Genomic DNA, 27,740 nt, shown 5'->3' on the forward strand with positions numbered 1-27,740 from the left:
TGATCTCACCGTTCATGAGTTCGGGCCCACAACGGGCTCTGTTACAAACAGCTCAGAGCCTGGAGCCTGCTTTGGATTGTGTCTCCCTTTCTCTCTCTCTCTGTCTCTCTCTCTCTCTCACACACACACACACACACACACACTCTCTCTCTCTCTCTCTCTCAAAAATGATTAACGTTAAAAATAAATAAAACGTAGTGTCTTACTGATTTTTCCCCAAGTCTCATTCAATTCTATCTTTTCATAGTCACGTTTTAAGGAGATAAAGGCTGATTCTATGCAGCTGAATTTTTCAGATTATCTTCTGACTTTGAAATAAATTCTCAGGTCAACACTTAAGACATTCTAGTTTAACAGCCAATGTGATACTATAAAACAAAAATTATTTGAACCTCACTCACGGTACAACTGAATGTTTAGAGAGAGAATTCTTTGAAAACTAAACAAGTAATATACTCTGGAACTCTGACATTCGGCTTGAATATCCACGGAAGCATGATTCTAATACCAACCAAAGCACTCATACTCACATAATTAACTTTTCTAGTTTTAAAATGTCCACTTTATTCCATGTAACACTTAACTGGGTAACATTCACATCTGAAGAAGAGATGGTCCACACAACTGCTCTATGGTAAAACACTAACTCTAAGACATGTAGTCCAATTGTCTCCATTTCCAGGCACCGCTAGACAAGCGAAGTCACAATGCAGGTACAAGCATCACCACATTTTACATAAGATAAAAGAGGAGCATCAATAAACTTCAGGAAGTAGTATATTCGTCTGTCCCTTAAAATGAGTATGCAGCTGTTACAAAGCCATAGTAAGTGGTTTATAAAATGTAGTTTTATTTTATGTTACTCTGCTGTTACATAGGGCATAACATTTTCACAAGGCTTTTTTGGGACTACAGTCGATGATCAGCAACACACAACAGTGGTCCAACTCTCTACACGAGGGTCGCTAGACAAACTGGACGCCCCCTCACATGTGCACAAATCTGCATGGAAAAGTACTAACGTTTTAGACTCGGGCTTGTGGACTTTACTTCCCCTTTCTAGCGTATTAAGAAATGACATGCACTTTAATTTGCCAAAAGCAACGCCTGTATTCTGGCAGCAACATGCTACTTCTATTACATAGGAAAGTGAATACCAGAACTACAAAAGGCAGGAGGTGTAAGTGAATTTTTATTGGGAAGGGAAGTTGTCAACTTAAACAGCAGCAAATGAAGAATGAGTAAGGAAACTTCCTGTTGTCACAGATACCCAAGACCTCCATCATATTTGATACAGGAGGAATTTCAATTTGCGACCCCCCGCGCAGAAATGCCAAATGCTTTTCCGTTCAATCTAATACTTCTGGATTCCTACCAAAAAGGAATACAGGAAGAGCACGGAAAAGTTGCTTACTAAAAGGAAACCCCCAAAGAAGTAAGGGAGGGAATGGAGAAATTAAGAAGTTATGTAGAACACTTTTGAAATTGTAATGAACTGCATTTTCATATCTTCACAGTAATACAAAACACAGTCACTTGCAGAACTGGTTCAGATTACTTAAATACCAGATACATTTTTAGTCCTCTACATAAGTGTTTGGAAGTTACTGACGTTCGTATGAAATGAAGCTATTAATACTTTTCTACAGCAGTAACTGCACACCAGGAAGGCCAAGACAAACACAAATCAAGGAATGGAGTTTTCCCAAAGCCGCAGTGTGAAAAGACTATGAACAGTTGATTCCATACACATGAATGGGTTTCTTTGCTATAGGAAATCCAAATGGAATAAGGAATGGAGATGAGTAAAAAGGTTTCTTGAGGGGAAGAAGGATGACACCCTGTACGCATTTAGTTTTCTGCCCCTTCTGCCGCGTCACATTCTTCTCCTGCACTGTCTGATGTCCATAACTAGGAAAAAAAAAATCATATTCAGTTATCCAGACAATAGACACTGTGACTAAAGACTGGAAGTTAGATTTCTCAAACTCCCCAACACCATCAACTCCTCCCCCGAAGTGTATTTTTGTAAACCTCCCAATATGCATTTGCAAAATGACACAAACTGCTTCCGTACGTTTTTAAAGCTCTTTTTTAATAGTAGTATAATTTCAGGAAAAAACGTATTATTGTTAGAATTTAACGTTATCTCTGCTCGCAGCAGCCAAATGTTCTTCCTGAAAGCACTACTGAAATGTAATTTATGAAATTAACAAGGCAAAAAAATTTTTAAGGAAGGAGGTGAACCATAGTCATTTTAACGGTTTCCAAATATTTCAAGGGTGACTGTATTGAAATAGGAGCAGACCTATTTTGTATGCTGCAAAGGGTTAAACGAGAACAGGTGATGGAAATTAGAAGGACGCAGTAGTGGGCAAGAAGACGTACAGAAAACATTCTTAAATTAAAAAAAACTTTTAACACTTATTTCATTTTTGAGAGACAGGGACAGAGCATGAGCAGAGGAGGGGCAGGGAGACAGAGAGACAGAGAGAGACACACACACACAGAATCTGAAGCAGGTTCCAGGCTCTGAGCTGTCAGCACAGAGCCCGATGCAGGCCTTGAACTCGCGAACCGCAAGATCATGACCTGAGCCGAAGTCAGACACTTAACCAACTAAGCCACCCAGGTGCCCTGAGAAAGCATTCTTGAATTAGCTAGGATGTTAAAACAGAATTGATCTCCAAGGACCTCTCCAATTTTAGGATGGAACAATGAAGTGAAGAAGGAAATAGTCAAGTTTTACTGACTATTAACAACAGTTCACAAAATGAATTTCTATTAGATCAACACAAAGAGACTACGGGTAATTTTAGAAAAACAAGAATCGTATATAATTTTTAAGTTATTGTTAAAAAACTAAGATAAATAGAAACAAAATATCCCTAAAGAACTAAGAGAGAAAACAAAACAAAGCCAGTTAAGATAAAGGCAGCCCCACAATATTCCTGAGAAGAGATATAATGGCTCAGTTTGCTTTTCTTCTATGGAAGCTCTTTACACTGATCATTCTTCTACCACTACCCCCCAAGAACAGAGATTTCCAATGGCTGGGAATGGAGTATCTTCATTATTTCCTTGTTCAGCAAAGTTGACCAGATATGGTGCTAACATTAAAAAAAAAAAAAAAAAAAAAAATCCTTTCTAGCAAAAATAAAGCTCCAAACTGGGGAGAACTACACTTATATTAAAAGGAATAGTCCCTTCGGCCACATTTTGTCTAAACGTTTTGACATATTAAATTTACTTGAGCCTATAAAAGAAGCTAAGTAAAGCTCAATTTGTGTTTTTTTTGCCCATTATTTTCCCCTTCATTATCTGCCTATCCAAGAAGTAGGAGAAAAACAAAAGAAAAACAAAAAAGATAAACAAGTGAAACAGGTCTTGGCCTAGAGACAGAAGTGGAGTAAACTGAGGTTAAGGTTTACTCCCTATCAAATGACTGTAAGACATCACAAAGTAAATTTTCATTGTAACAAGGCATTTCACGGGATTTTAGGAAAGCTTGGATACCTACACAATTCCTAAATTGCTGTCGCTAATTGATCCAAAACAAGAAAATATTGCAACTATAAAACCTTCCTATATTAACATAATTATCAACATCTTCATTCCAATGCAATAGTCAATGACGTTAATATTAAGAGTTCCTCCAATCTTCGTATCTTCTCAGGAAGGTCTAATAAAACGCCTATTCAACTTGAAAGTCTGCCTACAAAAGAACATTTGGCCCACACAGAATACTAACAAGCACTCAATAATACTTTCACTTACATACCTGTGTTCATTTTCTGAGAGAAAGTTGAGCTCTGCCCCAAAATATAGGGAGACTGAAATAACTATTTTTGTTCTTAAAAAAGACAAAGGATAACAACATTGAAAGAAGGAACAACTCACTGTTAGGTTGTCTCTAAGCAACTGCATGATGAGGGTGCTGTCTTTGTAGGAGTCTTCGTTCAGTGTATCAAGTTCTGCAATGGCCTCATCAAAAGCCTATGCGTGGTAAACGATATTTGCATCAACACAGAGTGATTACAATTACAAACCATTTTTACTAAATAGGTGAGCAACCACTTTATACTCTACTATCCATTAAAAATAAAGTTCAACGGACTCATTTTCACAGATTCTCAGTTTATGGCAATGACCTTATCAGTATGAGTAAGAACTGAGGAGAATGATCTGAAACTTACTGTTTTAGCCAGTGTGCAGGCAAGCTCTGGGTTATTAAGGATCTCATAGTAAAATACAGAAAAGTTAAGAGCCAGCCCCAGGCGGATGGGATGTGTGGGCTGCATCTCCTTCTTGCTTATATCAAAAGCCTCTTGGTAAGCTCCTTGGGAATTATCTATCGTTTCTGTGAAGGGAAGGAAAAAAACAAGCACAATACTGAAAATATCCATCAAACATGCAGCACATTAACACCTTTAACTTACGCTACTACCTCATGTAGCAGTGATTTTTCTGTGGTTTTCTCTTAAAACCACTTATACCACAAAAACATTCTTGTAGTAGGCTATTTAAAAACTAGTTTACAATGTTGTTTGCTTATAATCAGCTTTTTTAAAAAACAGCATGAGAGAGTGTGACCAGATTTTTCAATCTCTCGGACTAAGACACTTTTTTCCTATCTTTTAATTTTACTAATTGGAAATGCAGCAATTAAAAATAATTTGACTGAGGGGCACGTGGGTGGCCCAGCTGGTTAAGCATCCAACTTCAGCTCAGGTCATGATCTCATGGTTCGTGGGTTTAAGCCCTGTGACAGGCTCTGTGCTGACAGCTCAGAGCCTGGAACCTGCTTCGGATTCCGTGTCTCCCTCTCTCTCTGCACCCCCTCCCCCCGCTTGCACTGTCTCTTTCAAAAATAAACAAACATTAAATAATAATAATAATTTGACTGATGGCTGCCTGACTGGCTCATTCAGAAGACCATGCAATTTTTTTTTTTAATGTTTATTTTTTAGAAAGAGAGAGAAACAGAATGTGAGTGGGTTAGGGGCAGAGAGACAGGGAGACACAGAATCCGAAGCAGGCTCCGAGGTTCCGAGCTGTCAGCACAGAGCCCAATGCAGGGCTCCAACTCACAAGCTGTGAGATCATGACCTGAGCTGAAGTCGGACATTCAACCTACGGAGCCACCCAGGGGCCCCTACGAGAAGAGCGTGTCATACTTGATCTTGGGGTTATGAGTTCAAGCCCCACAATGGGTATGGAGATTACCTTAAAAATAAAATATTTAAAATAATAATAATAATAATAAATAGTAATAATAACTTGACTGATATGGGTCAATAATATCATTAAAACCAGAAAAAAACTGGGCTATAATACCTCTTTCCAAAATAATGAAAACACTTTACAAAGATCACCACCACCAATATCTGTATTTTTGTGATTTATTTGTAAAAATAATACTGATTCTTGGTATCAAAAGAGGTATTACGTGAAAGGCAATATGAAAGTGTCAACATATAGAACAAAATCTGCTCTGACCAGAGGTGGATTACTGACCTAATAAAAATGTCACCTTCCTGAAAAAACTGTTCAGTAATTATTACCGACACTAATCTGATTGTATCCATGCGTTCACAGGGGTAGGCAGGCTTTCTCAACGAGACCACTGGTCCAGTACAGCTTTAGAAATACTGACCTAACAGAAATTTAAAGTTAGCCTTTTTGGCCTGAATATGTGCATTTTCCGTCCTCTGAAATGGCACATTTATTGATCTAAATATGGCCCTCACATACGAAGGAGTTCCCGCTGGACTGGCATGTAAGGAAGTACTACATACAATGAGCAGCCGTAAAGGTGTCTCAGCATCTAGGCTGTAAATACAGACTACCTACGAATCCCAGACTATTAGAGTATTCTATGGAGAGGACCAGAAATGCCCGTGAACCAGAAAGGATTAAATCATCAGACTAAGGCTGGGCCTATGTCCCAGTCTCCCAAAGACCCCCCTTTGACTTGCAAGTATCTGTCACTTTCAGTTTTGCTTATCTTTATGGCAACAGAAATTATAAATCGATAATATTAAGTTTAGTATACAAGTTTTATTACAGCAGAGTACAACAGTCTTCTCTTGGTATCTTCAACTACACTGATATTTGGGATGGTCACACTGTCCCACTTTCAGTTAGTAACTCTGTGCGGGCAGGAAGCCACAGTAACTATTTGAAGGGGCACGCTCTTTTTGGATGGGGCAAAATTCAAATAATGAACCTACTGGAAATAAGGAATTAAGTGAAGCTTCTATCTAGAACTTGATAAATTTGGTAGCAGGCACATACACAAAATTTAGTTATAGGACCTGCCTTATACTTAGCTACTAATATTCCAGGGAGACAGAGTTCAGTGTTAATACATTCACTTTGATTTTTTTTTTTTTAAACAAACAAGACTGGCAATTCAGTTACTCTCTTTTTCTGTACCTACATTTTTCTATGACAAATTATGTACGAGCAATAATAGTTTCATCTCACCTCTCTTCCTCGGAAATGTAGTTATAATTAGTCAACAAGATGATCCTTCAGAACAGGTAGTAGTTAATAAATTAATATGTCAAACAGAAGAAGTACAACATCTTGTTTCTATATTCTGTATGTAATTTCCAATTACCTTAAATTGTAAGGTATAATGACACTAAGGGCCATGAGACAACAGAATCACTCAAAGCATATGCAAATGACTGGGGGCTAAAAATACACTTAGCCAAATTCTAAAGCATAAAAGATTAAGCTTTTTAAAGTTATTTTTAAAATATCTTATCAGATTATAATCAGAGTTTAGGAGTTTAATTTTTCAAAAACAGCAGCACATAAGGTCAATTCATGACTATTTTCATTTTTGAGAAAAATAAGGTTTTCTCAAAGAACTAAGGTTCTTTTCCATAGATTCCTAGATTTTTTTTAAGACTCCGAGATTTTTAAAAAGTTAAAGAGGGCCTGGAGATGACATAGTGACTACTGGTACAGGGTCCCATTTATCCTCCTGTCCTTTACATTTTTAACTTTACCCATAAACCAAACATACTTACGTTTTCGATCATCACCACATGCAACTTCAGCAAGGTACCGGAAGTAATCTCCCTTCATTTTCAGATAGAAGACCTTACTCTCTGGATTAGTTGCATTGGCTATTAAATACTTATCCAACAATTCCTGAAAGAAATAAGATAAAATATTAGGCACTAATATGAGCTCACAACAATATGCACTGGCATCATTACCACAGCAACTACAACCATACCACCTTGGACTTGAAACATGGACTGAGAGCAGGGGTCACAAGGTTGTCATTAGTTGAATGCTTTGGCTCACAGCAACAGCAAGTCACAGTTTCTAATAGTAGAGCTAGAGCACATCGAATACTAATTAGAAAGAGCCTGGGGGCACCTGGGTGGCTCAATGAGTTGACCATCAGACTTGGGCTCAGGTCATGACCTCGCAGTCTGTGAGTTCGGAGCCCCACGTCAGGCTCTGTGCTGACAGCTCAGAGCCTGGAGCCCGCTTCGGATTCTGTGTCTCCCTCTCTCCCTGCCCTCCCCCACTCCCACCGTCTGTCTCTCTCAAAATAAATAAATAAACTCAAAAGAAAATATTGGGTTAGTAATTAAGTATGTCTTTATTCCCTATTTTACTCAAAGAAATGTACACTTGATCCAATGAGCTAGTGCCTCTCAAACTGAGGAATTTGTACAGGGTGTGCCAGAAGAAAAGTCACAGAAGAAGGGCACCTGGCTGGCTCAGTCAGTAGAGCATGCAACTCTTGATTTCAGGGTCATGAGTTCAAGCCCCACACTGGGTGTAGAGATTACTTACAAATAAAATCTTTTAAAAAAAAAAGTCACAGAAGACAAACAGGAATAGAGATCTTTGTGGACTATCAATTTTACTCGATTGGTAAGTAATTTAAAAATCTTTTTGCAATAAATATTATGGAGGAGAGTAAAATTCTCATAGAAATTTTAAGACACCAATACCTATACCTCATAGGTTGGTTTTGGAAGTGAAACCAATCAGTGGATGTGAAAGCAATGCGCAGTGCGGTGTCACATGTTAAGCGGTTGGTGTCAGTGGTCAGCCAGCCAGGTATCGCCCCTCTTCTGACTCCGTGCAAAGTTTGAGCAGCACTGATCTAGGCAATGTGAAAACTAGTGAAAAAGTTTAAGAAACAGCCACAGTCATCTTTGCATTCTGGAAAAATAGCCACAGATATTACCAGTTAACATTATACAAAAATACCAACTACAAGGGTGCCTTGGTGGCTCAGTCGGTTAAGTGTCCAACTTCGGCTGAAGTCATGAGTATCATGTTCCTGAGTTTGAGCCCTGTATTGATCTGTGTTCTCCTTCTCTCTCTGCCCCTTCCCTGCTTGCTCCCTCCCTCCCTCCCCCAAAATAATAAACATTAAAAAAACAAACTACAAGACAAAACTGGAAGTTTAGAGAAGAATCCAGCTAAGATGGTTTCAAATTCACCTAACTGTATTACTGAAGAAGCAAAAGGTTGTTTACAGTTTAAAAGAAAAAAAAAAAAGGCTAAGAAAAAGTTTAGAAAACGGTTCTAACTCAAGAACTCTCTCATTGTTTATCTGACTAAAAATGGCCTAAACAAAATGCAATGATTACATCCATAACTTATTTTAACGGAAATGAACAGGAAAACATATTTTAAATCCTTAAATTTACTTTTTAAAAGTTTCCATAAAAAATATTTAAAAAAAAAAATTTTTTTTTTTTTTTAACGTTTATTTATTTTTGAGACAGGGAGAGACAGCATGAACGGGGGAGAGTCAGAGAGAGAGGGAGACACAGAATCAGAAACAGGCTCCAGGCTCTGAGCCGTCAGCACAGAGCCTGATGTGGGGCTCGAACTCACGGAACGCGAGATCATGACCCGAGCCGAAGTCGGATGCTTAACCGACTGAGCCACCCAGGCGCCCCTCCATAAAAAATATTTTAAAAGGGCCTAAAGCTCAGGCAAAATTTTTTATTTTAAAATTACCTAACAGGGGCGCCTGGGTGGCGCAGTCGGTTAAGCGTCCGACTTCAGCCAGGTCACGATCTCGCGGTCCGTGAGTTCGAGCCCCGCGTCGGGCTCTGGGCTGATGGCTCGGAGCCTGGAGCCTGTTTCCGATTCTGTGTCTCCCTCTCTCTCTGCCCCTCCCCCATTCATGCTCTGTCTCTCTCTGTCCCAAAAATAAATAAAAAACGTTGAAAAAAAAAATTAAAAAAAAAATAAAATTACCTAACAAAGCCCCAGGAGTCTATACATTATAAAACTGGCAAACTGCATAAAAATTGTGGCCAGGAATGAATCAATAGATGTCTTTAAGGGCCACACCCAAACACTAGAGGGAACAGTGAAAACTAACGCTGGCTCCGACCACCAAACTCTTAATTGAGAAAAGATTCAAAAGAGAAGCCTGTAAGAATTTCTTCTGCTCAGCATCACCAATTCAACTTTAATAGCTATTCGCTAACATGAACCTGAGAAACTCTTTCCCAGAATCTTAGAAATTCGTACTACTTTAACTTTTCCCTCTAATACCATTTGTATAGATCACGGACGACTTTCAATTGAAAAATGATTTTTGGGGAACACCAGATTTTAGGACTTTTGCGTGGAGGGACCGCCGCAAAGAAGCGGACTTGTTTTGAAATCGCAAACCGAACCACAGCCATCCCTATCTTTAAGGAAAAATTCAACAAGAGTGGATTGTGAGAAGCTGCATTACACAACACAAACACAGTATCGATTGTGTGGTAGCCACAACCTCTGCTTGCACCCAAACTGAGAACTGGCATATAAAATATTCTCGTCCTCCCGAGTGAGTCAGTTAAGACGAGATCACACAGAGGAGCTCCAAACAGGTGCCAGCTCTGGTGAAGACATTTCGTCACAACAAAAGCTACTCGGTTCCTTTAAGACGTAGTACTCTGCGATGGAACGTGGCCGAAGCGTGGTAGCAGAGGCTGAGAAAAGCCGGACCCGGGCGAGGACTTGGGGCGAGAAGAGAAAGGCGGTTGCAGCACCGATCCCTCCTCAGTCACGCGGCCCGATGTGGGCGCGCTCACGAGGACGGCTGACTGGCCTCCCAACGATCGGGAAAGCTGCGAACAACTACTGCGCTAGTAAGTGCGCAGCCACTCGTGAGCTAAACTCGTCCTTTCTAAAACTGCCAACTTTGACTACTAGCTTGCATACAGCCACGACACACGATCGCCAAGGCTGGCTTTTACATAGTCACTTGTACGTTACTTCCACCTTGGAGTTTCAGCTAGATATTATGGGTCCTTTGTCAGATGCCACACATCACTAGCTCCCTAGGAAGGATGGAAACAACAGGTACAGAATAACCCTGTCTTGCCACATGTTACCAGTAGTAGAGATGTGTATTTTAGCCCCAAAAGACAGTGGATTCTGCTTCATGTCTTACCAAAATGATCATGGCTATTACCAGGTACTATCAATACCAGTACTGGGGCACCCGAGTGGCTCGGTCCATGAAGCATCCAACTCTGGACCTCAGCTCAGGTTATGATCTCACATTTCGTGAAATCAAGCCCCGCATCGCGCTTCGCACGGAGCCCGCTTGGGGATTCTCTCTTCGCCCTCATCTGCCCGTCCCCTGCTCATGCTCACCCTCTCAAGATAAATAAATAACTTTTAAAAATACCAGTATTAATTATTAATACCAGACAGAATAAAGGCTATACTTAAAGGTATAAAGTCTAAATGTACAACTTTTATTTAAAAATTTTAAAGACTCAACATGGATCAGAGAGAGAGAACCAAAATGATAAATGGTAAGTACCTGAATAAGAAAATCTTTCCATATAAGGTAACTGGTAAGAAGTCAGGAGAAAGAGAATCAGTTTTAACATCTAGGTAGTTAAAAGTTCCCCCGCTGATTTCTCCTGCACATTATTCTTGTCAATTAAGCGGGAGATCCCCTTTGTAACTCTTCGACCTGCAGATTTTATGATCCTGGGAGGCTTGGAGAGCTAAGACGGGGGTTCCTCCAGCACTGACTGCGTGACTTGACTCGGGTAGAAGGCAAATGGTCTTTCTTTTTTGAAAATCTGAGAGATCTGTAAAGTCCACGTACTCACTACCCAAAATTACAAGGTGGACTCGTAACTGAGGGCTAAACCAAAGAAACACAAACCTGAGCAAAATCAGAGGAAAATGTTTAAGTTACTACACAGGTCAACTTTGAGAGACGCTAAAGGACCTAAGAATAACCTTAATCTCATAAAGATAGGATGGCAATAAAAATAAAAGGCTGTATCAGAAAAGCTATGGAGAACTGTATAAGAAATGAAATTGTCATGCAATAATATTGATGTAAATTGAGTACAGCAACTATTCCTCTTCAAGCCCATGTCTTAGAGAAAAGGCTAGGAAGAAAAGCAAAACTCTAATACTAATTCTATCCCCAGGAGTGAATTATTTTGGCTTATAATAATCCTACCATCACATCAACAGTTTTTCTAAACAATTCCTTTGGCTTCAGTGGTAATATTCCATGGCATTCAACAAACTAAAATAATACGTTTACCTTAAACTCATTTATAAGTGATTCCTGTTTACAGACAAAATAAACTGCTCTTGTCCCTCATCATATAGTTAGCTTATTCTTTTTTTTTTTTTAATTTTTTTAACGTTTATTTATTTTTGAGACAGAGAGAGACAGAGCATGAATGGGGGAGGGGCAGAGAGAGAGGGAGACACAGAATCGGAAGCAGGCTCCAGGCTCTGAGCCATCAGCCCAGAGCCTGACGTGGGGCTCGAACTCACAGACCATGAGATCGTGACCTGAGCCGAAGTCGGATGCTTAACCGACTGAGCCACCCAGGCGCCCCAGTTAGCTTATTCTTTATATAAGAAGCTGATTTATTGGGCGCCTGGGTGGCGCAGTCGGTTAAGCGTCCGACTTCAGCCAGGTCACGATCTCGCGGTCCGTGAGTTCGAGCCCCGCGTCAGGCTCTGGGCTGATGGCTCGGAGCCTGGAGCCTGGTTCCGATTCTGTGTCTCCCTCTCTCTCTGCCCCTCCCCCGTTCATGCTCTGTCTCTCTCTGTCCCAAAAATAAATAAAAAATGTTGACAAAAAAAAAAAAAAAAAAAAAAAAGAAGCTGATTTATTTAGAAGAGTAGGTAACTGATGAAGAGTGTTAAAATACAAACAAAATATAATCAAAAGGAAACAAAAGATGTTCTAAGGATTTTCAATTTCCTCTTTTTAGCTTACTGAAATTAATAAAACACTATGAAACACATTCAATCTCTAACTTTAGGGGACACATACTAATCATTATCCATATATTTTTTATCAGTTTAATCAGCACATACTACCACCAAAACTACATCCATCCATTCAGCAAATAGTCAAATGCTCAACATATGCCAAGCCCCATTCTAAGCACTTTATGTATTATTTACAGCTAAACAAACCATCGTGACAATGAATAAAAGCACACTGGAGTCCAAAACGTGTCCAAGTCATACAATTAAGTGGAGCCACTATCTGAAACCAGAGGTAGTATTTCTAAGCCCTACCCTGTAAAATAAAGGTTAATGATACCCAAAAATACCTAAAAGCATTTGTCCTTATGTTAGATATTTATTATAATTAGTAAAACAAAATGATTAATATGGTGTACAGGGCAATATGATTATTTAACAACTGGAACATTTACTGAATGGTAAGAGCTACATTTTTCTGACATTCCAACCTCAAGTATCATGTAGCACACACAAAAAAAACCACTGACATGATATGCATGAAAAATAGTCTCTAGACATTAACTGTCTCCTAATTAGGTTGATTAATCCAAGGCACTGAAATCAAAGTAAAATTTAAGACTCAAGAAGGAAATCACATTTCATCAAGAAATTATACACACATAACCACCCTGATTTGGGGTGGCTGAGTGGACCTTTCAGAGGCTGCATGTGATGGGCTGGAATTACAGGATGGGTCCGAAAGAGAGGAAGATAAAGGACCAGGGTAACTTTGGGTTATTTTAGAATGTATGATTTTAGAAATTAGATTCCTTTGTGAAAGTGATTTATGTCATTAGCTCTATGACCTGGTGGCAAATCACAGCTTCTCAAAACTGTTTCTTTATATAATGAGAATATGATGATCCAAAGGCCTTCTCTTCTCAGAAATTACCATTTTAGGGGCGCCTGGGTGGCTGAGATGATTAAACGTCCAGATTTCGGCTCAGGTCAGGATCTCACAGTTCATGAGTCCGAGCCCTGCGCAGGGCTCTGTACTGACAGCTGGCTTGGGATTCTCTCTCTCTCTCTCTCTCTCTCTCTCTCTCTCTCTGCCTCTTCCCTGCTCCCACGTGCTCTCTCACTCTCTCAAAATAAATAAACTTAAAAAAAAAAAAATTACCATTCTAAGTATACCAGCTAGGGTTGAATCTCATAAAGGACTTGTTGCCTTAACTAAGGAGGCAATGAATCATCTATAACATGATCCAAGTTAATCATCTATCACATTATCAATCTACGGAAATATTTTCTACCCTTAATAAAATAAATGCCTTGCACAATTAATTGCCCTTGCACTATTTTTTTTTTTTTTTAAACACTTACAACCAAAGTGGCTCGATTTTATTGCAGGGACGCTAGGGAGGAGCAGGGCAAGTGAGGGTCTCTGTAGGAACTCCCACTGCTAAGTAGGACTGCCAGGCCCAGGTCTGTCGGGAAGGCAGGAGAGGATCAGCGGCCTGCCCGCTTTGCTCCATCTTGGGCCCAGGGTCCAGGCCCTCACTACTTGGGGCCGAGGTAGGAAACAGCTTGTCCTGTTTTTCCCAGGGTCTCCAGCAGAAGATCCACGCTGTGCTCAGAGTTGACGCAAACCTTCTCGTTAGGCAGGTCAAGGCCAAACTCAACTCCTCCCAGCTTATTGAGCACCCGACTGACTGCACTGGAGCAGCCTTCACAGGTCATGTCCACAAACAACTCGTGTTTCAGCATGACTGTGGATGTGGTGGTAGCGACGCGACGCCTCTGCTGGCTCTCTCCCTTGCACTATTTTTTTTTTTAAGTTTATTTCTTTATGTTGAGGGAGAGAGAACACATGGGTAGAGGAGGGGCAGAGAGAGAATCCCAAGCAGACTCTGCAATGTCAGCACGGAGTCCAACGTGGGGCTCAATCTCCCGAACTGTGAGATCATGACATGGGCAAGACCAAGAGTCAGACACTTAACACTTAATCTGCTGAGCCACCCAAGCCCCCACCCCCAGCACTATTTAAAAACGTTATTGGTTGGGGCACCTGGGTGACTCAGTCGGTTGAGGGTCTGACCCTATCTGCTTGGGATTTTCTCTCCCTTTCGCCCGTCCTTCCCTCACTCACGCTGTCTCTCAAATAAATAAAAACTTTAAAAAAATGTTACTGATTCAGAACTGTTAAGCCTTGGAATCCAAGTCTTAAACCCCAGCTCTGGTGTCTAACTAAAAAAATGAAGGAACGAAGTAAAAATTCTCACAGAGGCTAATCACCAATGTGAGGGATCCCATAGGTTAGGCTGTGTGATTTAGCTGACATCACATGGCAGATCAGATCAGTAAGAGCTCAAACTCAAGTTGCAATGCCTATATTCAGGTCCCTACCTTCTTTACTCAAACCTGTATCAAATCCCAAACCTCTACAAATGAACAAAACAAATTTTTAGTGAATTGTACCAGAGGAGTAGAGTGACCCTATGTCCTGGTTTGCCTGGCTTAAGCCTGCCGTCTCGGTACAGTTATAATGCTATCTCTTTCATGCTTAAGAAGTACCCATTTCCGAAGATATCTAATCATCCTGCAGACACCTAGTCATAGTTCAGAGTATTATTTCAATACTAAAAGTTAAGGGATTAAACTTCTTGCCATACCCTTTAACAATCATACAGAAGGTGCTAAAACTTTTTTTTTTTTTAAATTTTTTTTTTTCAACGTTTTTTATTTATTTTTGCGACAGAGAGAGACAGAGCATGAACGGGGGAGGGGCAGAGAGAGAGGGAGGCACAGAAGCGGAAACAGGCTCCAGGCTCCGAGCCATCAGCCCAGAGCCTGACGCGGGGCTCGAACTCACGGACCGCGAGATCGTGACCTGGCTGAAGTCGGACGCTTAACCGACTGCGCCACCCAGGCGCCCCAAGAAGGTGCTAAAACTTTTAAGCATGCACTGACAACCGAAGGTGGGGCCATGTAACTAGTTCCTTCTCTGAACTTCTTCTTTTAAACATCACCTATTTGTCAACTGAATAGATGCAAATCTGGACAACCAACTATAAATATCAGCCTCATTAATGCAAAAAAATGAAACCAAAGCATCTTTAGTAACAATACTGACCTAAATTTTACAGCTTTTACTTTAATACTTTTGCCTCTCCCCTCCTCCTCTATTCAATTATCCTTTCAGATAATAATCCCTTCCATAACTAGTATTTTATGCATCCTTAACTATCCTAAAATGAAATTAGTAGGTAATATGTCTACACATAATTTTAAAATCTACATTAATATACATTAAGACAAGGGAGAAATCAAAGCAATTTGTAGTAAAACAGTATGTATTTCCCTATGTAAATGTTTATACGCCTGAAGTGTAAAGCATTAACACAGCCAGATGTTTGCCTCTAAGAAATCACCATGAATAGGAGAACTTTCAGATACAGACTTCCACAGTCTGTACAAGTATCACTAACAGTCTAACCAGTCATTACAAACAAAATAAAGTAAAATCTTCTCGACTTTTACATAGTAGTTGCATTCTTGGTTAATTTTGTATACATTAAAACCATGGGGGGGGGGGAACCCTTTGTGTTTAACTAGTTAATAAAACAAAATTAGGTCTTAGCCTCAGATAATTGTAAAAACAGTTTTCTACCTAAATGAGTGAGCAGCCGGACATTCATTAACCAAGACTGTATGTCTACGTACTAAGGGAGGTCTAGTGTCACTGAGCTCTGTTCACTCAGCGTACTGCCTTCCCTACACTTGTTCAGAAACAATGAGTGAGTCAATGGTGTGTGTGTGTGTGTGTGTGTATATATGTATATGTGTGTGTGTATATATATGTGTGTGTGTGTGTGTGTGTGTGTGTATATATATATATATATATATATACATACATACATATATATAATAGCCCTATGGGAGCTCATATAAGGAAATAACTACTCTGTTAAGCAACTGGAAGTTTTTTTTATTTATTTTTCAAATGTTTATTTATTTTTGAGAGAGAGAGAGCCTTGAGTAGCGGAAGGGCAGAGACAGAGGGAGACACAGAATCCAAAGCAGGCTGAGCTGTCAGCACAGAGCCCAACACCAGGCTCGAACTCACAAACCGTGAGATCATGACCTGAGCCGAAGCCGGAAGCTTAACCACCTGAGCCACCCAGGCGTCCCTACAAGTTTTTCTTGAGGTATCAAGGGACCCGTGTCTTAAAGGGTAAATACGATTTTACAAAAATAGGCAGAAAGCATGGGGGAAGAAGGCACTCCGAAGGAAGGAGCCTGTGGCACAAACGTACAATTGCACAAACAGGTGGAAAGTACTGAAGATGGCAATCTTTTCAGAAGAAAAATACAAAAAACTCCCAAATCACAGGAACATTTTTAAAAGGCACCAAATTTCATAATATCCATCATGAATTACATTCGAACGCCTCAATGGAATGAGTGCCAGATTGATAATCTGGTTCTAGAGTCTACATCTAGAGCAAGTTCCTTAATTTCATTGCCTCTTCTATAAAATAGGCAAAATAACTACTAGGTATGTACCCAATGGATACAAAAATACTGATTCAAAAGGGCACATGCAGCCCAATGTTTACAGCAGCATTATCAACAATAGCCAAACTATGGAGGAAGCCCAAATGTCCATCGACTGATGAATGGATAAAGAGGTGGTAGATATAAATATAGATACAGATACACACACACACACACACACACACACACACACACACTCTAATATTACCCAGCCATCAAAAAGAATGAAATCTTGCCATTTGCAATGACATGGATGGAACTAAAGTATACTATGCTAAGTGAAACTCAGTCAGAGAAAGAGAAATACCATATGATTTCACTCATATGTAGAATTTAAGAAACAAAACAGATAAAGGGGAAGGAGGAAAAAAACCAGAGGAAGGCAAATCATAAGAGACTCAACTACAGAGAACTGAGGGTTGCTGGAGGGGTGTTTTGGAGGGGTGGTGGGCTAAATGGATGATGGGTATTAAGGAGGTCACTTGTGATGAGCACTGGGTGTTATATGTAAGTGATAAATCACTAAACTCTACTCCTAAAACCAATATTACGCCATACGTTAACTAACTAGAATTTAAATAAAAATCTGAAACAAAAGCCTAGGTGAAATAAAAATAAAATAAACAAAATATTCACTAAGTTTTAATAACCTATGCTATTAAGGCATTAAAGAGCAATCTGTTAAGCAAGTCGACCTCTAGATAAAAATGTTTTCTTGCCATTTTTCATTCAAAAAATTCTGTATATGGCATGTTAAGCATGTAGCACAGTGCCTATCACACAGTGAGACTCATTCTTTGTCCAATGAACCCAGGCCATAGCACAGAAGCATGCTGACACAGGTGCGAGCGCAACGGGATTTCACGCACAGTACTACCTTGAAACGGTGCAGGGTGCATTTCTTTTTCTGATTCTTTATTTTCATCAAAGTAATAACTGCAAGAGTTAACCACCCCTCTGTTATTCCTACAGAAAAATAATAGTCTTGCTATTCTGTTATTTCACGGTTTTGCTCCTTCAAGGAAACCTTTTTTTTTTTTTTTTTTTTTTTTTTAAATCATGACCTCATACTAGTATCTCCAATTCAAATCAACACCACAGGATTCTTCCTTATTTGTATCTTCTCTTCACACACAAGAAGACTCTGGTTGCCATTAAAATAAGAGGTAATGCATGTACATCCCAGAAAATTCAAAAATGCTAAATAAAGTTTCTCTCCCTCCCCTGGGTTCTTAGCCATCCGGTTCTTTCCTTCCTCCAGTTTCTTATACATTCTTCCAGATATTTTTTATACATTTAAAATCCATGTTCCCCACCCCGCTCATATCACCACACTACACACTATTCTGTACCCTGTTTTTATCTCCATATAATCCCTCTGAGATCATTCCATATCCATGTATTTAAAACTGCACAGTAGTACACTAAATGGGCATACTATAAATGTTTAAATACTCTCCACTGACGAACATTTAAATTGCTTCAAATCTTTGGATATTTCCAACAGTGCACAAAATGTACACTTGATCCTTAGGATAAATTGTTAAACTGTCCTCCCTGGAGGTGATTCCAATTTATTTTTTAAAAAAAAAATTTTTTTTTTTTAACCTTTATTTTTTGAGAGAGAGGGAGACACAGAATCCGAAGCAAGCTCCAGGTTCTGAGCTGTCACCACAGAGCCTGACACGGGGCTCAAACTCAAGGACTTCGAGATGATGACTGGAGCAGAAGTCGATGCTTAACTGACTGAGCCACCCAGGTGATTTCAATTATTTATAATCTCACTAGCAATGTTATTAATGTTTCTATTTCTCAATATCCTCTGAACCCAGGGAACATTCTTTTTTCTCTTTTCCAATCTAGTAAGGGGAGAATACATTATTATGCTTCTGTTTGCAGTTTTCTTGATTATAAATGAAGTAAATAGTTGTGTATCCTTTTCTTTTCTTTTTTTTTTTTTTTTCCAACGTTTTTATTTATTTTTGGGACAGAGAGAGACAGAGCATGAACGGGGGAGGGACAGAGAGAGAGGGAGACACAGAATCGGAAACAGGCTCCAGGCTCCGAGCCGTCAGCCCAGAGCCTGACGCGGGGGTCGAACTCACGGACCGCGAGATCGTGACCTGGCTGAAGTCGGACGCTTAACCGACTGCGCCACCCAGGCGCCCCTTGTGTATCCTTTTCTATTAACACTCTGTTTGTGTCCTTTGCCATCTTCCTGATTTGTAAGAACTCTTTATACGTTAATGGATTCATTTCCCAGATGTATCTCATATAAGTTTCATGTATCTAAAGACTGGCAATTAAATGGCATTTATTAATATTTTCTATTACATTAAGTCATATATAATATAACCAAAATACTTCTCAGTATGAGAAGTCCAAGTTAACGTGACTATTCAATTTTAGCCCAAATAAAATACAAGGACAGAAGATTTTTAACTGAAATACAAGTCTGAATGTGTGTTTAATGTACTGTCTACTGACCACATGAAACGGTTACACATTTTAAATGTTACTTGCAGAGCAGTACCACAGATTAAAATACACACACACACACACACACACTCATGCACTCTTAGTATGGTGGAGTGGAGTACTTAAGAAATCTCTGACTCACCACCTTAAAATAGATGGGCAGAAAAGGCTCTGATTCTGGCAATACAGTGAGACTGAACAGACTTTCCCTTCTAAAAATAATCAAAACGCTAAATAGAAGCAAATAAAATAGAAAAACTACAAGAGCTCCAAAAGAAAAAAGGAGACATCGAAATGCTGGATAAGATGAAACTAAGAGCAAAAAGTCAAGGTTTGTAACACAAAGAGAGTGGTGTGTGCCAGAACTGGGGACCCTAGAAACACCTGTCAATGCTGAAAGGTAGCAAGAAAGCTATTTCCTGGGGTTTTCTGGCAGGTGGGTGCGGTGTCCCATAAAACACTGAAACTCAAACCCATGTTCTGTGCAGGTGCTATTTATTTAGATTTTTATTTCATACACAATGTGTGAATCCACGGGCTGAAAATGTATGTAAAAATGAGCTGAAGCTTAGTGTGCCCAGAAGAAACAAATCCCCAAAAGCACTGTGTAAAGCTACTTCTACAAATGCAAGGCACAGCCACAAGTTCCATGGAAAAAGCTACATCCATATTATTAAAAACAACAGGGGTTCCTGGGTGGCTCAGTCGGTTAAGTGTCTGATTTCGGCCCAGGTCATGATCTCAGGGTCCGTGAGTTTGAGCCCCGTGTCGGGCTCTGGGCTGACAGCTCAGAGCCTGGAGCCTGTTTCAGATTCTATGTCTCCCTCTCTCTCTGACCCTCCCCCCTTCGTGCTCTGTCTCTCTGTGTCTCAAAAATAAATAAACGTTAAAGAACAACAACAACAAAGCTACTCAAGGGACAGATCCACTCTACGGGATCAACACGCAAACAAGGGATGGTTAGAACCCGAAGAACTTAAAAAACGACAGTGTGTAATAAAACATAAAGTATGATAAATATTTATTTAGAAAGAGAACATGTGCATGTGTGACAGCAGGAGAGGGGCAGAAAAGAGGGGGGCAGAGGACCTGAAGCAGGCTCTGTGCTGCTGACAGCAGGGAGCCCAATGAGGGGCTTGAACTCACAAACCATAAGATCATGACCTGAGCCAAAGTCAGAAGACTCATCAACTGAGCCACCGAGGCGCCCCTAAAATAAGTATGTTAAAAATGATTCAAGACCTACATTTTAATAGTTATGGATCAAACAGATGATGCCCAGGACTAGCTTCAAATGGAGGCAGAGGAGTGTTTCTGGTGGGGATATAAACAAAAAACAGAATTCATAATTGTTAAAGCTGGGAAATGGGTTATTACAACATTCTCTTTATCTTTGTAGAAGTTTGACACTTTCACTTGATTCAAATAAGCAAAAATATTTTTTTAAAAAAGGGGGCAGGGAACAGAAGCTAGGAGGAAGAACAGGATACAGTAAATTAAGAAAAGGCAGCCTGGAAGTGAGGGAAGAGGGGGAAAGGTTTTTAGAATTAAAAGAGAGAAAATTAGTAAAATGGAAGGCTTACTTTAAGAAACTAATCAAAGCAGAGGACAAATAACTACCAAGATGAAAAAAATTATGGATAAGTCTATAGATGCAAGTAGAATTCTACAGAGATGCCTAAAAAATGATGTTTAAGAGAACATGTGATACGAATTCCAGAGAAGGAAAGAATGAAGAAGAGATGCTATTCAGAAATAAGGCTGAGACTCTCCCAGTTATAATATAAAAGACACCATTGTCAGAGTAGAAAAGTACACTGAACCCAAGCAAGATAAAATAAACATAAATTCATACCTAGACCAGCATGGTAAGATGAAGAGTGCCAAAGACAAGAAAATTCTTAGAAGCAACCAGAGAAAGGACACGTTACCTATCAAGGAAGAAACAACAATATGACCGACAGGCTGATTTTTCATCAGAAAACAATCAAGTATCTTCCAAGTGCTGAGAAAAACAACTGTCAGTCAGAATTCCTCAACCAATTAAAGTACCATATAAAAGCAGGTGCAAAATAAATGATCTATCAAAGAGAGAAGTTCCCACTCAGATCTTTACTGAAAAAACCCTTTTGGGAGTGGGAAGGAAGAAATAATGGAATAAAAGAGAAGTCACCAGTTAGAATAATTACAGTAACTGAAATTTCACATAACTGAAAAATTCCTGGTCTTAATCTGTGAAGTTTCCACTTTCCTAAAACTGTAACAACACAAAATTATTACAACATGTTGAATAACAATACATGTGTGACACCTCATGTTCGCAGAGGGTTGTATTGGATTATTTAGAAATACAGAACTTCTTTTGTACTTAGCATGCGAAAAGAACTGAGTTGGTTATAAAAAGGAAATGTGTCTCCCAACCCTCTTTTAGAGGATTATCTACCTTTTCTTAGAAGTTTACTTATTTATTTGGGGGGGGGGGGAGGGGCAGAGAGAGAGAGAAAGAGAGAAACCCAAGCAGGCTCTGTGCTGTCAGCACAGAGCCCAAGGCTCCATCTCACGTGAGATCATGACCTGAACTGAAATCAAGAGTCAAGAGCAGGCGGCTTAACCAATTGAGCCACCCAGGAGCCCCTACATTTTTAAGTACGGTTATATTTTTTTTCAACAAGTGTCTGCCTTTTTGACTACACTTTCTAAAATCTGACAAGTATTCATTTGCTACCAGGAAGAAAGGTTTCATTAGAATAATCAAAGATCTCAAATATCTCAATAGCTCACTACCATTTTAAGGTAACTGACAAGGTGTGGGTTCATTTGAGGTATTTATTGGCATGATTTTAACCAACATCTACATGCTAATGACCCACAGATTTGCCCTTTACCTATTTGGGCAATTAACGTTTCCACTTCTAAACCTGTCTATTCACCTGTGAAACAGAGTTAATGCCAATCTCTATTACTCCACTGGGTTGTCATGAAGATTAAGTGAGTTCATGCAAATTGATCCAGAACACTATGTGACACATAAGCCTCAATGACCATGTACCACCACACGTATTTTTCTCTTACAACCAGGCTGAGCGAGTGCTCCTATGCACACACGCGCACGCACACACACAAGTCCCCCTGGACGGGCCTTTGAGACTTTAAACTTTACACATTAAAAAAATAAATAAATTTGCCTTGCTAACACAGCCTACTGTTGATTCTCTTCCCCTATTCAATTTTCTTAGCAAAAGCACCTGGTTGCCCTAGTTAGAAACCTGGGTGTCATCCTAATGCTTCCTTTGGCCTTACTCCCCAGGCCCTCTGGTATTTAGTCACCTAAACTCATGGATGTAATTTTACCTCAGTCAAGACTTCATTTGGAAACCTCAGACCAATAAGCATTGTATACTTTGGGAACATATATCTCCCTCTCCTTAACTATACACCACTGAAGGCTTTATTTTGTCTAGATTTGATACAAAACTCTGTATAGCAAATTAATAAAAATGCAAAACGCCTGTAATCTGACAGTATGCAAAATAAATATATTTTAAAAATAAGGAGGAGTCGATCAGAAAGAACAGAGAGACATGGACACAGAAAAGGGACAGACACGGAAGAAAACAATCCAACATGTTGCCTAAGGAGTGTGAATTACAGTCCACCAACCCACTGACAAACCCATGCCCTGCCGTGGAGACGATGGCCATTATACACTTGAGCAGCCACGGAACTCATCAGGAGCCCACACTTACTAAGCAACTTCCTGACGATGACTTGATTCCTATGTGAGTCTATCTGCCCACTGAAAGAGAACATGCTGGTCATGCCAATACAAGCACTGCAATCTTTGTGCCAGTTATTCCTCACCGTAAACGAATAATGCTCTTGGTTTTTTTCTCCTAAGTGTATTTATTTTGAGAGAGAGCAAGCCACTGGGGGAGGAGCAGAGAGGGAGGGAGAGAGAGTGACTCCCAAGCAGGCTCCTCACTGTCAGTGCAGAGCCCCGCTCGGGGCTCAAGCCCACGAACCATGAGATCATCATGACGTGAGCTGAAGTCGGACACTTAGCTGACGGAGCCACCCAGGCACCCCAATGTTCTTGGTTTTATACACCAATCGCACTGAACCTGATTGGTGTGGATCTATGCCTGAAGTGTGTTTGAGTCCACAAAGCTAAAGGCCATGCTCTGAAGTGCACTAAACTCAGGGAGGTAAGGAAGCAACTCCTTCTACCAGCCCATCCACACTCCCAACTTCTCTGTAGTGTTATATGGTTGAGCGTCTTCATACATTTATAAACATGAGTTTCTACTAGACCTCAAAATGTCCCAAACAGAAGTAAATGTCTTTCCAAACCTGCTACTATACTTACAGTCCTTATTTCTACTCATTATTCCACCATCCTCCCTCCCCTCCTAGCCACCCAGGTCCATCAGCACTCCTTTGACTGTCACTCTGCGTTTCTCATCCTACCACCAGCTGTCAAGCCCTCTCTGCGTCTACATGTTGATCTTCTCAAGCCTCATTCCTATTTCTATCATCCAAGTTAACCGTATCATTTCACCTCAACTAATCCAATCACCTAACTGATCTATCAGGCTTTAGGGGCTGTCTTTCTCTAATCCATTTTATAGCCTGCTGCCAGATTAACCTTAAATTCCATTCTGGGTATATTAATAATCCCTTGCTCAAAAATCCCAATGGCCTGCTAAAGAAAGAATAAATTTATAGCCTAGCACTCACCATCCTCCAGAATAAGACTCTAACCTATAGATTTCAACTAATATAAATGGTAAACAGATACTGAACCTCTCAGCAGCAGGGTGAGCTCGGCTGGGGCGGGGGGGGGGGGGGGGAATCCATTTTCCCCAGTGTGTCATATAAAGATGGTTTTTCTGTGTACCATAACACAAAAACATTTGGGAAGCACTGTCCTGACTGAGGTCCAACCTTATTTCTATGATTACCATTCCTGCAACAGCAGGAAGAGCAAGCGCCGAGCAATAATGAGGCACCTCCCATATACCTGAAGCCAAACATATTGGCAATAATTATGTTAGAAGCTGGTAACACGGCAGGTGCTGGGGAGAAAGTGAAAAAGCAAACACCAAGTAATCTCCAGCACTAGTGACAAGGTACTTGGGTCCATGAACACAGTCTTCCAAAACCAAAGCACCTATACCAAGGCTGGATGCAGCAGGTGTCAGAGTAACTAGTCATTAAGATCATCTAACCATCACCTTTTGTTGATTTCTGTGCTCACCAAGCGATTTCCTAATGCTGAATTTGGTTCCTCCTGTAAACTGGTCTGTAGGCAATTAACATTATTCTCTGATCGATTTACAGTTTTTGCAGTTCCACTCTCAGACTGCCAACAAATGAGACATGGAGCCCAAAAGGCCAAGGGGACAAACCCTGGGCCATCAATGTCCACTATGCTTTTACTCATCTGGTGCCCCTGCCAAACAAACTCTTCCTTATCCTGATTTTGGTGGCAGTGGGGAATCCTTGCAAAACTGTTATTGGGCCATCATAGCAACAGTTACTATTTATTAAAAGTCACACAAACCCAGGGCATTCATGAATGCGCACATGCGTTCTTGGGAGAAAGAGCTGACTGTAGTGTTAAACTAAAATCCAACTGTATTCAAACTTTTGAAACATAATTCTAAAAGTAACAGACCTTGGGGCGCCTGGGTGGCGCAGTCGGTTAAGCGTCCGACTTCAGCCCAGGTCATCTCACAGTTCGTGAGTTCGAGCCCTGTGTCGGGGCCCTGTGCTGACAGCTTGGAACCTGGAGCCTGCTTCGGATTCTGTGTCTCCCTCTCTCTCTCTGCATCTCCCCAGCTCATGCTCGTACTCTCTGTCAAAAATAAATAAACTTTAAAAAAAAAAAAAAAAAAAAAAAAAAGGAATACCAAAACAAAACAGGAAGTCAAATCTTAAGTTTGGTACTGACAGACATCTTGATCTCTAATACAAAGCATGTTCTAGTAATTAAAATCAGGCCAAAACTGCCTTGCTAGCTTACTATATGGGTCAAGTTTTGAGATTTCCTAGGAAAACTACTAAAAATAGTTCATAGCTTATACTATTGAAGACACCGGTGTACTTTTATACAAACTTTGCCTTTTTTTTAAGTTTATTTATTTTGAGAGGGAGAGCACAGGAGGGGCAGACAGGGAAGGGGAGGGGGGGAGAGGGAGAGAATTCCAAGCAGGCTCCATGCTGACAGTGCACTCAATCCTAATGCGGGGTTCAATCCTGCAAACCATGAGATCATGACTTGAGCCGAATACAAGTGCGAGATGCTCAAGAGGCTTAACCACCCAGGCACCCCCATGAACTCTGTCTTTTGTAAGTCTATGACAAGCTGGATTAAGCCATTTCTAAAGCACAGAAATTATAGAATTATTTGTAGACTAACTTTCCCATCGACAGCTAACCCGTGCCACATACATTTATCTTTGCTGCTATATTATATACAGTGCTCCCGTCTATCAGATAGCTGTCACAGGGTACAAAGGGAAGAAAAGAGTCAACAGGAATTTAAGAGACTGTGGTAAGGAAATTATTCTACATTTGGAACTAAATTTATGCAGGTTACCGATTATATTCTACTGAACTACTGGGTACAGCACAAAACAATAACCTTGAAAAATAAAGTAGTGCTTAGTAAAATAGAGAGGGAAAAAAAAAAAAGATGAAGTCTTTATTCTTACATACCCTTACAGCTTGCCAATACTGATCTGAACTGGTTACCATTTATTTTGGGGGCAGCCACAAGAAGAAGGCAGGACACAGGTAAACTCCAGACACTACCTATGGAATTGGGCCTCATCACTAGGCCTAGTGAGAAAGAAAAGGTTACGTAAACGTGATAACACATTCTTACACAGGGGAGAGCATGAGAGCAAGAGTAAGAAAGTTCACAATACAGGAGAACAGGAAAGTAGTTCCATGTGGCTGGAGCACAGAGGGAAGGAAGAGTGAGAAAGGAGGCTTCGAGAAAAACTGGAAGGTCTCCTAAGTCCCATTAAGGAAAATGGACTTCTTTTAACATGGTAATAGTTGAATGTCTTACCAATCGATAATTACTTCCTTCCCCAACTCTTTTTAAACAGAAGTATGTATCAAAAGAGATAAATGGGAGCTGCTCTCGTTGAAGAGCATGGTTGTGTAAAGCCCCAATTCTCCCTACTTCCAGACAAAAGAGAACCCAGAGAAAGGAGAGATGATCTCAGATGAACGTGGTCTGTAAAGGAAGGCTTTATGATAAAAGGCAGTGGACAAAAGTACTTTTCTATAAAAGGTGAATTTGAGTTCACAGCTAACCGGCTATGTAAGTATGTAAATTAATATGCTTCAGTTTTCTTACAGGTAAACACACGTCTCATCTATCCACTGCACATGGAGTAGTGCAAGGAAACAGATCTGAAAGTATTATAAACAATAATTGGTAACTGACTATGGAATGAGTGCAGGGGCACCTAAATTATCTTGCAGGGTAGCTGTGATTTCAACATACAAAAATGGTAGAGGGAAAGCTTTACAAGTGAGAACAGCAGTAAGTAGAGGGATAGAAACAAACTATGGAGTACTCTGGGTAAACAATTTGGCTCAAGTTTAAGGACGGAGTAGTCACAAGTTTTCCTTAAGTGAACTTTTATGCCAAACCATTTCTGACTATTTCTTCCTTAAGTTGAGAATTTCAAATCAAGGGTATATTAATTATTCAAAACTCTTAAGTACTAAGACCTGAAGGCAAGGAGAGTCATGCAAGCACTAGGTAGTCACAGAAACTGGAAGCCACCTCATGTCCAGCACTAGGTTACCAGTCAAATTAAGTACGGTAATGCTCACAATGAAGTAACATATAACTATCGAAAGTTACAAAATCTATGTATACGGACATGAACTTATCTCCGAGACATGCTTGCACAGGGATAAAATTACCTCCGGACCCATACTGGTAATAGTTATTGCGTCTGAGAGAAGATATACTTTTCACTGTATACCCTTTTACGTAAGAACTGACTTTTTAACCATCTATTTGTATTATCTGTAAATAAAAAAAAATCAACAAATTGAAAAAAAAAAAAAAAAAAGGATCTATTAACTAGCAGTTCAACAAATGGTGCCAGGCAACTGAACAACCACACGAAAAGACATGAAGGTTGGACCCCTTCCTCCCACCATATACAAAAATTAACTCAAATGGACCAAAACCCTCAATGTAACACCTAAGATACTTTAAGTCTTAGATGAAAAGTGTACATCTTCATGACGTTGGGTTAGGCAATGGTTCCTTACATATTACACCAAGAGCAGAAGCAACCTAAGAAAAAAAACAAATTGGACTTCATCAGAATTACCGACTTTTGTGTTTCAAAGGACACTATCGAGCAAGTAAATGACAACCTACAAAATGGGAGAATATATTTGTAAATCCTGTAACTGATAAAAGCACAGTA

General features: G+C 40.0%; 2 protein-coding genes across 2 annotated transcripts in view; both read right to left on the reverse strand.

Annotated features, from left to right (window-relative positions):
• Positions 1–830: 830 nt before the first annotated feature.
• The window catches only part of YWHAQ (tyrosine 3-monooxygenase/tryptophan 5-monooxygenase activation protein theta), a 39,340-nt gene continuing 12,430 nt past the window's right edge, over positions 831–27,740 (reverse strand). The window contains exons 3-6 of the mRNA XM_058682510.1: positions 7,044–7,167; positions 4,197–4,360; positions 3,901–3,996; positions 831–1,911 (exon numbers count right to left, since the gene is read on the reverse strand). Of these exons, the coding sequence (XP_058538493.1) occupies positions 1,852–1,911; positions 3,901–3,996; positions 4,197–4,360; positions 7,044–7,167 (444 nt within the window). The 3' untranslated portion in view covers positions 831–1,851. The remainder of the gene's footprint in view (positions 1,912–3,900; positions 3,997–4,196; positions 4,361–7,043; positions 7,168–27,740) is intronic.
• On the reverse strand, positions 13,355–14,264 carry LOC131484334 (copper transport protein ATOX1-like). Its single transcript, XM_058682511.1, has one exon. The coding sequence runs from the start codon at positions 14,002–14,004 to the stop codon at positions 13,798–13,800; it is 207 nt and encodes a 68-aa protein (XP_058538494.1). The 5' UTR covers positions 14,005–14,264; the 3' UTR covers positions 13,355–13,797.

The sequence above is a fragment of the Neofelis nebulosa genome, chromosome 9 (genome assembly GCF_028018385.1).
Source record: "Neofelis nebulosa isolate mNeoNeb1 chromosome 9, mNeoNeb1.pri, whole genome shotgun sequence".
Classification (NCBI taxonomy): Eukaryota; Metazoa; Chordata; class Mammalia; order Carnivora; family Felidae; genus Neofelis; species Neofelis nebulosa.